The sequence below is a fragment of the Schistocerca nitens genome, chromosome 1 (genome assembly GCF_023898315.1).
Source record: "Schistocerca nitens isolate TAMUIC-IGC-003100 chromosome 1, iqSchNite1.1, whole genome shotgun sequence".
NCBI classification, from domain to species: domain Eukaryota; kingdom Metazoa; phylum Arthropoda; class Insecta; order Orthoptera; family Acrididae; genus Schistocerca; species Schistocerca nitens.
This window is the reverse complement of record NC_064614.1, coordinates 590,011,095-590,026,001: the sequence shown is the minus strand read 5'-3', so window position 1 is coordinate 590,026,001 and position 14,907 is coordinate 590,011,095. Positions and strand designations below refer to the sequence as shown.

General features: G+C 44.3%; 1 protein-coding gene across 12 annotated transcripts in view; it reads right to left on the bottom strand.

Moving 5' to 3' along the window:
* Nucleotides 1-14,907, bottom strand: part of LOC126255653 (serine/threonine-protein kinase MARK2) — a 301,860-nt gene that overhangs the window by 137,287 nt on the left and 149,666 nt on the right. For all 12 annotated transcript variants that reach the window (XM_049955420.1, XM_049955424.1, XM_049955426.1 and 9 more), the window contains 2 exons: nt 7,516-7,569; nt 626-674 (listed from right to left, as the gene is read on the bottom strand). In XM_049955420.1, the coding sequence (XP_049811377.1) occupies nt 626-674; nt 7,516-7,569 (103 nt within the window). The remainder of the gene's footprint in view (nt 1-625; nt 675-7,515; nt 7,570-14,907) is intronic.

Sequence of the window (14,907 nt, the reverse complement as noted above, 5' to 3'; positions counted from 1 at the left end):
TTATTATTATTATTATTATTATTATTTTCCCCCCCTCCTGGGCCTTTGAAATGTGGGAGGTTTCAACAGGACACACTGACATCTTTATTGCAACTAAAGGTGCTTCTGCCACTTATTAATACTTGTAGTAAGTTTTGCAAGTTGTTCCCGCATAAACAGGAGTAGAGACAAAGTTGTAATCAAACAGCAATGAACCACTGAAGTTACTGTGTAAAATATGGATCAACATACAACAAAAACTAACTTTATAGGTTACACATAACAGCAGTTCATGCTAAAGGGCAGTTCTGATAAAATAGAAGCAGTGTTTGGTATTGTATATGTCCATGAAGAATCATTCTAAACTGTAGCTCAGATTATAAACTAGCATTCAAGTTGTTAACACACTAACATACATAACAGCAGTTCTGCCCCATTACATAAAACTGGTATTACATCTACAGCAACTTTTCTGTGAATATTGAAGGATTCAAATTTACAGTGATGCAAATCAGGAAATTTCCAAGAAACAGTTCTTGGGTTCCTTCTGAATTACTTAAAAAGCGAGACTTATAAGTCAATGTAAACATAAAAGCAAAATCAAGTTTTGACAGTTATCATTAATAACAAATTTATTCATACCTACCTATGTTTGGATGGTCTAGCATTTTCATTATCCTAACCTCTCTGAATAACTGAAACATGAGAAAACCAATAAACGTGTTGATAACAATGTGTATTACATGCAATGCTATTTAAAATAGGTGCAAACAAATAGAAATTACAAAGAAAAATTAAATGCACCCAATGTAAATATAGATAAATTATTAATTCATGAAAACAACAAATGAGAAAATAAGGCGAAAAGTTCCTCGGAAATTAAAAACCTCCTGAAGAATGAATTGCCACCCCACACATGACAAATCAAAGAAGAAATGCTGGAGTAAATGGCTGCAAGGACAGGAGAGGTGGCCAAGCTGGAGTAATTGAATGTTAGGACAAGGAGAGGTGGTCAGGCTGGAGTAAGAGAATGTGAAGGGGGGGTGAGGGGGGGTGAGCAGGCCAAGTTGGAGGGAAGAGCTGAGAGGTAATGAGAGCAGCAACAGGGTGGCATGAAGACAGTATCAAGGCAGAAGTGAGAAGCGCAGTAGTGGCGCATTGAAAGGTGGTGGTAATATTGAGGAGAAAAAGGGTGCATGCGATGGCTGTTTGGAAGTGGAGAGCAGCTCGTGGTGGGCACAGTGGGGAGGAGGGGCGGGGGGGTGGGGGTGGGGGGGGTGTTCGGTGGTGGTGGTGGTGGTGGTGGTGGTGGTGGTGGTGGTGCTGCTGCTGCTGCTTACCGTATTTACTCGAATCTAAGCCGCACTTTTTTTTTCGGTTTTTGTAATCCAAAAAACTGCCTGCGGCTTAGAATCGAGTGCAAAGCAAGCAGAAGTTCTGAAAAATGTTGGTAGGTGCCGCCAAAACTAACTTCTGCCGTCGAATATATGTAGCGCTACACAGGCATGTTTTGTAGGCACAAAGATAAATACTGGCGCCAAAACCTCTCCATCAGTAAATAAATTAAAAAAAAAAAAAAAAAAAAAAAAAAAAAAAAAAAAAAGGTGGAAGACGAGCTTTTTTCTCCGCCCCGAGTTTCGACCACTGCATTTTCATACATTATCCAACGAAGTAAATACAAATTCCGTATTGTTCATCTTCGAATGTAGCAGAATTTCAATGTACTACGAAAATCCGACTGGCAGAACTGTTTGGGATGTTTGTCAATATGGCCAACAACCCTACGTTCTGAATTTTTTCCTACCTGTGAAAACAGATGGTAGCTAATAGGAACCTGATGAAATGTGAATCACATGCAGTATTCTCTTCACCATAAGAATAACACAAATATAAACATTTTGCCATGTATTCTTTCGTGTTTGCTGCTATCTCATTCAAATCCTGTCTGCCTAATAAACTATGAAACTAGAGTGAGACAACAGCAAACGCGGGAGAATATATGTATCGTGTCATGTTTTTATTCGTATTATTCTTATGCCTAATAGTGATACAGTCAGAAATGAAGCAAGGCAACTTTAAAAATCTAAGATGACTAATTTCTGTGCAGAATTTGATGTACTAAAGAAGCGGCCGCAAAGATTTTCAAACGGAGAAAAATTTTCGCCTAACTCTCGTTCAGAACATGTTCTATTATACGCAGTCTATTATTTGGTTCTTGTTGATCATTATCAAAGAAAGCAGCAGTGTAAGTAACAACAAATAGCAGTCTCTTGCCATTGTTTCGCTAATGAGACGATTCCTCTTTTTTTTTAAGCGGCGGTAGCGCGCACAAAAGCAAGTCATGCCGCGAGCGGCGACAGGCCGTAAACACGCACTATCAAAATGTGACAAACAATGCATTACACAGTACAGTAATGCATTTTCAGCTTAGAGTGACGTAAACACCTATAACAAAGAAAACTGCACTTATCAGATCAAAGCAAAATAAGCAATCGATTCAAACCAGACGAAGCACGTGAAAAAGGAAGGAGTGCCTGACGCACAGCAATGGCTACCTGGTAAAGCTTAACTGCTAAGCTTATGACTCGAACCAAACTACTGTAGCTGTATCATGATTCATTTGACCTAAATTGTGTCTCATATTACAATGGACCAACTTGGTTTCGATTTGGAGGTGCGGCCTAAAACTTTTCTCTCCCCTTGAATTTCGAGTCTCAAATTTCAGGTGTGGCTTAGATTCGAGTAAATACGGTAGTGGCAGCTACAGGACAGAGCCGAATGACCAAACGAAATGGGTGACAAGTGGGGAGAGGAAGGGTCGATGGGGACAACAAGGCGGAAAGTGCAGGAGGAGAAGGAAGAAGGGGGGGGGGGGTGACATTGGGGACAGGATTGGGTGCCTAGTTTCCCCTCCACTAGGCACCCAATCCTGTCCCCAATGTCTTGTGGAGGGGAAAAACTACAAGTGGTAGAGAACTTCAAGTACCTGGGAAGTATGATTGAAAGTAAGGGGGGAAACGCAATGGAAATAAATGAAAGGTGCAGAAAAGCAGGGCAGTTCTACAAATGCATTAGGGGGCTTATTTGGAGCAAGGGGGTGCCACAGAAATCCAAGGGAATTATATACCGAACCTACTTTGTCCCCATATTGGCATACGGAAGTGAGACATGGGTAATGCACAACAGCGACAAAAGTAGAATACAGCCTAGTGAAATGAAGTTCCAGAGGAGCAGGTTGAGTGTAACAAGACGAGACAGATTGCGAAATGTGTATGTGAGGGAAAGACTAAAGGAGGAACCAGTACAGGACAGGATAGAAAAATCAAGACTGCAGTGGTATGGACACATGAAGAGAATGGATGAGGGAAGAATTCCAAAGAGGATGTTTGATCTGCAATTGGAGGGGAAGAGGCCCAGAGGAAGACCAAGAGATAGATGGGTGAAGGGAATGAAGGAATGTGTGATGAGAAGAGGAGAGAACTGGACGAAGGTGGAAGAGGGGGAATGGTGGAAAGACAGAACACGATGGAGAGGCTTATGTTCCCGACAGACCTAGCCAGTGGCTGGAAACTGTCCAAGATGATGATGATGATGATGATGATGATGATGATGATGATGATTGGGTGCCTAGTGACTACAATGGGGACTGAGGGGAATGCCGGGTGATGACAGTGTGGACAGGGTTGCAGGAGGAGGGGAGCAAAATGGCAATGGATTGGAGAGGATGTGGGGGTGGATACATGGTGGTGGCGGCAGGGCAGAGTGCGCGGCACACACGGCGGCGGCGGCGGCGGCGGCAGGGCAGAGTGCGCGGCACACACGGCGGCGGCGGCAGGGCAGAGTGCGCGGCACACACGGCGGCGGCGGCGGCAGGGCAGAGTGCGCGGCACACACGGCGGCTGCGGCGGCAGGGCAGAGTGCGCGGCACACACGGCGGCTGCGGCGGCAGGGCAGAGTGCGCGGCACACACGGCGGCGGCGGCAGGGCAGAGTGCGCGGCACACACGGCGGCGGCGGCAGGGCAGAGTGCGCGGCACACACGGCGGCGGCGGCAGGGCAGAGTGCGCGGCACACACGGCGGCGGCGGCAGGGCAGAGTGCGCGGCACACACGGCGGCGGCGGCAGGGCAGAGTGCGCGGCACACACGGCGGCGGCAGGGCAGAGTGCACGGCACACACAGTGGCGGCAGCAGGGTGAAGTGTGTGGCACACGTGGTAGCTTTGGGTCAGGGTACGGGGTGATGGCAGCAGGGTGTATATGCTGGCAAGCAAAAATATTCACAAATTTCCCGGTTGAAAATACGCTTTTTCCCAGGTGAAAACACAGTTTATCCAGGCGAGGATACACTTTCTCTGTGTTAAGTGGCTTTGTGCTTCCCCCTGGAATCTTAAAACCTGTCCGTGGCACTTTAGGAAATGAAACACAGCAAAAAAAAAAAAAAAAAAAAAAAAAAAAAAAAAAAAAAAAAAAAAAAAAAAAAAAAATAATAATAATAATAATAATAATGTTTTTTGTTAAGATCTTTGATGCACAGCTGATTTTCGTATTCCAAAAATATTATTCCACCAAACTCAGCACATTAGTTTCTGAATCACTGAAATCGAGATTTTGAGGCACTTCTGTTAGTCAATCATTGCTCACAATACGTTACGTCGCCAGCAAATGACATCTTATATTCAGAGTATAGGACACTTGGAGTCAGCTAATACCAATATCACTGTTAAGTTGCACGAACACACAAATATTGAAGTTCCTTGTTTAAATTTATAAATGTATAGTGTACGTACAAGAAAACCTATGCTTACTCATATAATTTTTTTTAGCATATATTACTCAAACATGCTGGTAAAATCTGAAATAATGGTACCAATGGGTGGTCTCCTGTGTCCAAAATTTTTCTAAGTGGCTGTACTCAAAGTGTTAAGGTTTGAATGAGAGTCAAAAGCTTTGCGATTCAAGAAAACTCACTGCACAGCCTCACTCAAAACATAATTAATCTAGTGTAAAAAGGAAATTTACTTTGAAAGCAGTGCTTCTTAAACCACCATTCACAGTTCTTTTCTGCTACCTGATAGAAATTTTTGGTCAGTTTGATTAGTTGCCAGAGAGCACCAAAAGACAAAATTTACTTCGCTTGTGTAGCTATGATAATGTACAAAGCCTTTGCTTAGTCTTTGCTCCACTCATACATCCTTCTTCCCTTTTCTGTTTGGAATTTCATATGTAATGGGGCATCAGTGCAGCATGTTGTTTGGAGGGGACAAATAGTCATTGTACATAGGGCAATTGTTTTATATATCGTATCTAGATAAGGAATGCAATATTAGAGAGCAGTCCTTGGCACAATATTCATTCCAAAATTAGACTCTGTAACTCAAAGTGCCTTTAATGTTTTGCTATGTGGTAACTTCAACATATACTTTTTTAATTTTCTTATTTGTACGCTGCAATACTGTTGGGTAGCATTTCCAATCAAGTTTACATCCACACAGCACTGCAAAAAGCTAGTAATAAGCTATACAAATTTCTTGCAAAAATAACAAAGTTGTTTGTATACACAAGAACTAAGAACAACATGCTTCCCATGACTTTTTCAAACTGTATAAAAATTAACAAGGTTAGTTGTCTCCCAGAAACTGTATAATTGGCAGTTCATATTCTGCACCAGGAGTAAATATAAAGCCAGTTACAATGATATACAATGTGTGCTCCCAGCCTGTAATCTACTGAAGAACGGCATTTAGTAAATTTAAGCCGTTAACAACTCAAATTAAGATATAATGTTAAGCATAGAGATGGTACCAGACAAGCACTGAAACATGTCTTGTGATTGAAAAATATTGTGTTTCACAGAAGACATGTGTAAAATTATGCTGAAGCTCTTCAGTGTGGTTTCTATCAAGCCAATTCTCTTGGCATACCATTACTGTATTATCTCATGTTTGGCTCTTTATTATGGCATATGTACCACAAGACAAAAACGTGCACTTTAAATTCAGTGAACAGTTGAAACTGGGTAGTAGTATGGACTGAAACATTTCGTTCCAAATAAACTGACTGCCTCTGCAGATGAGATTAATAAAAGCCAAATTTCTTTAGCAAACCAACAAAAATAATTTCATTGTCCATCAAAGCGATTAATGTGCGATTGCCAGTAACATAAAATAAGGAAACCAGAACTAATAACATATTTTAGTTTTACATTAACTATATGAATGTATTTGAATTAATTTCCCAGGCAGAAATCTGTTTTGTTTTCACTGAATGTTAAAGCTGTAAATGAAGAGAGATCAGCAATATTACTAAACGTTAACACAGGTCAGGTGGACACCACTCCCCACTACAAGTCTGACTTTCCTGCACATGCACAAATCTGGCAGCTGGACACCCCAGAAAAACTTTTCCAGGTAGCATCTGGCTGCTCGCATCGACTGCTTATACATTTGACAGCCACACTTAAAGTGTCTAGAAGCTGGAGACAGTGCTGCTCATATGCAACTTCAGCTTCGCACATGCACGCGCCAGCAACTGCTCAAACGAACCTAATTGATACAGTTATGACACCATGTTCATCAAAAGCAGTCCGTTGTTACGAAGTATCGCATGGTCTTCGATGCATTTTATTGATCAAGGATGCTTGTGAGCATTGGTTTTGTTGCTCTAAATAGTGCATTTACTTTGCAACTTAACTTTTATATTGGTGTTTTTCACTTGTTTGTGTTTTACTATTGCAGTAGCAGGCTAAAATAAAATTCTTTGTTGATGTATTAGTACTTACAAGTCAAAATTACAATAATTTAACTCAAAATTATATTTCCATGTTTTCCCACGGATAAGAAAACCCCAGATTTTCCTGGATTTCACAGTTGTCCCGGGGCATATACATGCTGGACAGGGAGAAGAGGGGTGGGAGGCAGAAGCGTGCGGTGATGTGCATTGGTGACAGAGCAGTGCTGCTGTGAGGGTTGCGGGGGTGGCGACTGCGAAGTGCGAGAGTCGCTGTGCCGAGGTGTACTGTGGTCTAAGGGGAGGGGAATCATGGATTTTAGAAGGCAGAGGGGTGCTGACATGGTGATAAGAGGAACACGAAGTTGAATGGGGCACACAGTGGCGGCAGCGAGGAGAGGGGAGGCAGAGCGGGGCGGCGGCGGCGGCAGTGAGGAGAGGGGAGGCGGAGTAGGGTGGCAACAGGGTGGAGAGGGGAAATGGGGTGGGGCGGCGACGGGACGGGACACTGGGCAGGGTGGCAACAGTGTTGTATCATCTTAATTTAGACAATGGAATACACATATTCATAGTTACATTGCAGAATATAGTAGCAGCAGGAGTATAACAATAACATATTCAATTTTTTAACTTTAATAGAAGTATTATATTATATCACTGCTTCCGCACCCCCCCCCCCCAACGCCCGCCCCCACCCCACACCATCAACCTAGAAAATTTAATGTGCATTCAATCTTATCTTTCACAGATATGGGTTTAGTTTTGTAACATTAATTTAAAGAAGACTTGTCTATAGATAAATTTCATTTACCTTTTGTAGGCTTCCAGGGTTCAGTTGTGTTTTATCAATTATTTTTATGGCTACCTGTAAAACAAGAGACTATAATTAAACAAGAAATACTAAAATATTTACCTCAAAATATGCTGTACATAAATATTAATATACCATAGGATTGTTTTGCAGTTATCAAATTTATCTACTTTCACTGAGAAACAACATGGAGTAGGCATTGACCGTGCTTTAGGACAGGTAGTAATATCCATTCTTCTTAGAAATACTGTACATAAGACATAAAATGTCTGAAGTCTAATATATAGAATGTTTGGGCTGCATATTCATATTTCACAGCACACACACACACACACACACACACACACACACACACACACAGTAGAAAACTGGCAGTGCAAAACACAGTATGAAGTTCCTATACACTATACAAAGAGTATGAATGTCAGTATTTAGAAAAGAAAGCTATAATCTAGGAAGGCTAGAACCATGTGCCTACAACAAATTAATTAACAACAAGTTTTCTACACAAAGCAAAACACTTAAATTATTTCAGCTTTCATGGGAAGAAAGAAATATCTGAAAATTTTATTATCTTAACCATCTCAAATTAAATTTTTGTGAATTGACATTACAATACAAATAATATGAAAGACAGATACTACCGCTCTGCACTTGAAATGTGTGCTCTTATATTTACTGCCTCCATTAAATTTGCTGTACATGTGTTACGGGCCTGGTTGCTGCAGTTTACAAGCCCGACATCTATGTGATTTCCAACAATGATAATTCACATTGTGAAGGGACTTTTCACTGTTGACCCACTATGTACACAAACAAAGTATGATGTGAGTGAAAAAATAGTAAGACTGATATTTTATTTATTGAAGTTTTTATTGCTTTCCAACAACAATAATTTGTCCCCCTCAAATTAGTTCCCTTGGGCAGCTCTTCATCAGTGGAGCTGTCGTTTCCACCCTTGGTAGCAGTGCGGAAAGGCTTCAACTGGAACATACTTTAACATGTTGGACACATTGTTTTGACTGTTCTCTTAGAGTCTCAATATGACACCCTTTCAAGATATTTTTCAATGTCAGGACAAGAAAAAAGTCAAAAGGACTCAGATCAGGTGGTTTGGGTGTCTGTGGAACAACAGGAATGCCTTTTGAGGTAAAAAATTCTGTCATGAAAGTGTCCGTATGACATGGGGCATTGTCATGATGGCCACTTGCCTGCAATGTATGGCCTCACTCAATTCACCTTTTACTACATACATTACACACGCATATACTTTCCACCAAACACTGTTGATCGTAAAGATTGGCAGCAGTGATAGAGGCATGAAACTATAGCATCTGAGCTTTATTTCAAATTTACACTTTACACATTGTACAGAAATTCACTGAGCCGATATCTAATCGGTTGGTTGGTCATCTGGTCATCTGTCCCTTGTTCCGAATAAAAGAATGCCACAAGAGTGAGATAAAACAAGCAAGACTGACAACACAGAATGGAGAGAAAGGAAAAACCACAAGAAAAACAGAAGGGCAACAAATACTTCAATGGACAGAAGGGGAGAAGAAAACCACAGAAACGCAAGAAGCAGGTAAAAGAGATTAAAGCAACAAAACGGATTACCATGGCTGGCTGTCCATGAGAATAAAAAGGAGAATCCAGCCACATTAAAACCTCCACCCTAAAAGCACAATGGTGGAGGACACAGAGGGACAAAGGACATGTGCTAAAACTTAGATCAAATGATAAAACCCCTCCTCACGAATAAAATGTAAAACTAAATCTGCCGATGAGGCGTTGTCAGATAAAATTAGCGCCAACAATTCTAGTAACCGAAGATTTTGTCACAAGGCAGTCAAAGTGGGACAGTGCACCAGAATATGGGCCACTGTCACCTGGGTGCTGCATCGACACTGAGGCGGATCTTCACAGCGCAGGAGGTAGCTACAGATCGCCCCAGCCAGGCCAATGCGGAGCTGACAGAACCACAGAGTCCCTGCGAGAGGCCCACATGGAGGACTGCCACACTTTCGTAGTCTCCTTAATGGCATCAGTTTGTTGTGTGTACTGCGGTTATGGCATTCCATCTCCCAAAGCCAAAAACTTGGTGGCGTAAAAACAAACGCAGATCAGTTATTGGAATGCCGATCACAATAAGTGGTTTCCTTATCGCCTGTTTGGCCAGCCCGTTGGCAAGTTCATTGCCTGGGATGACGACGTGTCCTGGGGTCCACACAAACAAGCACTGAACGACAGGACCGGTCCACGGCACAGATAGATTCCTGGATGGATGCTACCGAAGGATGACGAGGGTAGCACTGGTCGACAGTTTGTAGGCTGCTCAAGGAGTCAATACACGAGAGATGGCCACTAGCACTGCTGTGATACATTGCAGCCACCGGGCAAGGAATGTTGTTCAAAATGACCTCTGTGGATGTAGGCGAAGCCAACTTTACCATCAGACACTGAGCCGTTGGTGTAAACCACTTCAGAGAGGAAGTGACAGTGGAGAGCAACAGGAGTAACTGCGTCCATAGGGTCATGCGAAAGATCCAGACGAATCTGCGGCCTAGGTGTACACCATGGAGATGTATGCGGACGGACCTGATTGGGAGGTGGTAAAGGGAAGGACTCCAGTTCGAACAGAAGGGATCATATGCGAACCGCAATCGTTAGCCCTGACATAGGCCGCCGATGCAGGAGATGAACTCCCCGGGTGGAAAAAGGAGACGATAATTTGGAAGCGCAGGAGAACTACGAATGTGTGCAACGTAACTGGCAAGCAGTTGTGCACGTTGGATCTGGCCTCCACCAGGACACTGGTCACCGGACTCCCTCTAAAAGCTCCCGTCACTAGGCGAAAGTGACAGTGGTGCACTTGGTCGAATAAACACAATGCTGAGGGTGCCTCCAAACCATAAACCAGACTCCCATAGTCAAGGCGGGATTGAACAAGGACTTTGTAGAGCTGCAGCAGAGTAGAGTGATCTACACCCCAATTGGTGTTGCTCAGGCAGGGGAGGGCACTGAGATGCTGCCAGCACTTCCACTTAAGCTGAGGAAGGTGCGGTTGCCAAGTCAATCGGGCATCGAAAACCACTCCTAAGAACCGATATGATATGTCTCCACCACAGTGAGTGGACCGTCATTAAGGAAGATTCTGGTTCCGGGTGAACGGTACGACGTCGACGGAAGTGCATGACACAAGACTTAATGGCCGAAAATTGGAAGCAATGGGCGAGAGTGCATGACTGCAGCTCATGGATGGCTCCCTGTATGTGCTGCTCAGCAACACCAGTACTGGTGGAGCAGTACGAAATGCAGAAGCCGTCTGCATACAGGTAGGGTGAGATAGACAGCCCTCAGCTGCTGCTAGACCATTAATGGCCACTAAAAATAGTGATACACTCAATACAGAGCCCTGTGGGACCCCATTCTCCTAGATATGGGGAGAACTATGTGAGGCACTAACTTGTACATGGAAAGTATGAAGCAACAAGAAATTCTGGATAAAAATCGGGAGTGGGCCTCAAAGGCCCCACCCGTATAACGTGGCAAGGATACGATTTTGCCAGGTAGGGTTCACTGTGGTGTGTAGTGAACGTGAGAACTTTCCTTTCCATCCATCGTTTGAGGGTGCGACAGGATGGGGGATAGTTCTCCGACACAGACGCTCGAGCACAGTGCTCAGCAAAGTGATCGGCAATTGCATTTGCATCGGTATATAGCACATCATTAATGGTAACGTCAAGGACACCTGTTGGGGTTTGATACCCAAAAAGACATCTGATTTTCATCCAGACTTGGGAAGGTGACGCATGGCAGCCAATGGTCAACATGTACCACTCCCAACACTCCTGCTTCTGTCATTTTATAAGCTGGAATACATGGGCACAGTGCTGCTTATAAAGGCTATAAGATGCTCTAGGGAAGGGTGTCGCTTATGTTGCTGTAGAGCTCACCAACACACAGTAATTGCCTCAGCGACTCCCGGCGACCACCAAGGGACTGTCTTTCGCCAGGGGCATCCTAAAGAGTGATGGATCGCATTTTCTGCCACAGGAACGATTCTGGTAGTGACTCCCCCCCCAATCACATTGATGTTACCATGAGGGGGAGAGTAAACGGTGATATCAGAGGTGAAAGTTAGCCAGTCCGCCTTGTTTAAAGCCCATTTGGACATGCATCCAAGGGCCCTTACGTTGGGGCAGTGTCTGGAAGATGGGGAAGTGGTCCAAACAACACAGGTCATCTTGTGCTCTCCAATGGATAGATGGGAGAAGTCTTGGGCTGCAAATTGATAAATCAATGTCCAAGTAACTACCATGAGCCACACTGAACTGCTGTGTTCGGATGCAGGCTGAGTTGGCATCCCTTCGCTCCCAGCTTCAGGCAGTGTTGGCTTCAGTCACACAGCTTGAGGCTGTTGCCAATGGGCATCACTGTAGGGGTCCGGATGGGGGTTTGTCGGGGACGGCCAGCTCATCCCACGCATCCCCCGATCAGACTACGACTGTGGTTGCCCGGGATACTGCCCGCATTGAGGCTGATCCCTCACCTGTGGTAGAGTGCGAGGTCGTCTCAAGGTGAGGCAGGGGGCGAAAGACATTCCGGAGGGCTGAACGGAAGGCCTCTTCAGTTTGTCTGAGGAACCGGTTTCAGGCTCTGTCTCAGGCTGATACTGATCTTCGTCCTGACATGGCTGCTTGTCCTGTTCCAGAGGTTGCCCCTCAGTCTGCAAGATCCGGGCGGTCGCAGAGGGTGGGCTTACTGGTAGTTGGGAGCTCCAACGTCAGGCGCGTAATGGGGCCCCTTAGGGAAATGGCAGCAAGAGAGGGGAAGAAAACCAATATGCACTCTGTGTGCATACCGGGGGCAGTCATTCCAGATGTGAAAAGGGTCCTTCCGGATGCCATGAAGGGTACAGGGTGCACCCATCTGCAGGTGGTCGCTCATGTCTGTACCAATGATGTGTGTTGCTATGGATCAGAGGAAATCCTCTCTGGCTTCCGGCAGCTATCTGATTTGGTGAAGACTGCCAGTCTCGCTAGCGGGATGAAAGCAGAGCTCACCATCTGCAGCATCGTCGACAGGACTGACTGCGGACCTTTGGTACAGAGCCGAGAGGAGGGTCTGAATCAGAGGCTGAGACGGTTCTGCGACCATGTGGGCTGCAGATTCCTCGACTTGCGCCATAGGGTGGTGGGGTTTCGGGTTCCGCTGGATAGGTCAGGAGTCCACTACACACAACAAGCGGCTACACGGTAGCAGGGGGTGTGTGGCGTGAGCTGGGCGGGTTTTTAGGTTAGATAGTCTTGGGCAAGTACAGAAAGGGCAACAGCCTCAACGGGTGTGGGGCAAAGTCAAGACATGCGGGGACCAAGCAGCAATCGGTATTGTAATTGTCAACTATCGAAGCTGCGTTGGTAAAGTACCGGAACTTCAAGCGCTGATAGAAAGCACCGAAGCTGAAATCGTTATAGCTACAGAAAGCTGGCTGAAGCCAGAGATAAATTCTGATGAAATTTTTACAAAGGTACAGACGGTGTTTAGAAAGGGTAGATTGCATGCAACCGGTGGTGGAGTGTTCGTCGCTGTTAGTAGTAGTTTATCCTGCAGTGAAGTAGAAGTGGATAGTTCCTGTGAATTATTATGGGTGGAGGTTGCACTCAACAACCAAGCTAGGTTAATAATTGGCTCCTTTTACCGACCTCCCGACTCAGCAGCATTAGTGGCAGAACAACTGAGAGAAAATTTGGAATACATTTCACATAAATTTTCTCAGCATGTTATAGTCTTAGGTGGAGATTTCAATTTACCAGATATAGACTGGGACACTCAGATGTTTAGGACGGGTGGTAGGGACAGAGCATCGAGTGACATTATTCTGAGTGCACTATCCGAAAATTACCTCGAGCAATTAAACAGAGAACCGACTCGTGGAGCTAACATCTTGGACCTACTGATAACAAACAGACCCAAACTTTTCGACTCTGTATGTGCAGAACAGGGAATCAGTGATCATAAGGCCGCTGCAGCATCCCTGAATATGGAAGTTAATAGGAATATAAAAAAAGGGAGGAAGGTTTATCTGTTTAGCAAGAGTAATAGAAGGCAGATTTCAGACTACCTAACAGACCAAAACGAAAATTTCTGTTCCGACACTGACAATGTTGAGTGTTTATGGAAAAAGTTCCAGGCAATCGTAAAATGCGTTTTAGACAGGCACGTGCCGAGTAAAACTGTGAAGGACGGGAAAAACCCACCGTGGTACAACAACAAAGTTAGGAAACTACTGCGAAAGCAAAGAGAGCTTCACTGTAAGTTTAAACGCAGCCAAAACCTCTCAGACAAACAGAAGCTAAACGATGTCAAAGTTAGCGTAAGGAGGGCTATGCGTGAAGCGTTCAGTGAATTCGAAAGTAAAATTCTATGTACCGACTTGACAGAAAATCCTAGGAAGTTCTGGTCTTACGTTAAATCAGTAAGTGGCTCGAAACAGCATATCCAGACACTCCGGGATGATGATGGCATTGAAACAGAGGATGACACACGTAAAGCTGAAATACTAAACACCTTTTTCCAAAGCTGTTTCACAGAGGAAGACCGCACTGCAGTTCCTTCTCTAAATCCTTGCACAAATGAAAAAATGGCTGACATCGAAATAAGTGTCCAAGGAATAGAAAAGCAACTGGAATCACTCAACAGAGGAAAGTCCACTGGACCTGACGGGATACCAATTCGATTCTACACAGAGTACGCGAAAGAACTTGCCCCCCTTCTAATAGCCGTGTACCGCAAGTCTCTAGAGGAACGGAAGGTTCCAAATGATTGGAAAAGAGCACAGGTAGTCCCAGTCTTCAAGAAGGGTCGTCAAGCAGATGCGCAAAACTATAGACCTATATCTCTGACGTCGATCTGTTGTAGAATTTTAGAACATGTTTTTTGCTCGAGTATCATGTCATTTTTGGAAACCCAGAATCTACTATGAAGGATCAACATGGATTCCGGAAACAGCGATCGTGTGAGACCCAACTCGCTTTATTTGTTCATGAGACCCAGAAAATATTAGATACAGGCTCCCAGGTAGATGCTATTTTTCTTGACTTCCGGAAGGTGTTCGATACAGTTCCGCACTGTCGCCTGATAAAGTAAGAGCCTACGGAATATCAGACCAGCTATGTGGCTGGATTGAAGAGTTTTTAGCAAACAGAACACAGCATGTTGTTATCAATGGAGAGATTTCTACAGACGTTAAAGTAACCTCTGGCGTGCCACAGGGGAGTGTTATGGGACCATTGCTTGTCACAATATATATAAATGACCTAGTAGATAGTGTCGGAAGTTCCATGTGGCTTTTCGCGGATGATGCTGTAGTATACAGAGAAGTTGCAGCAT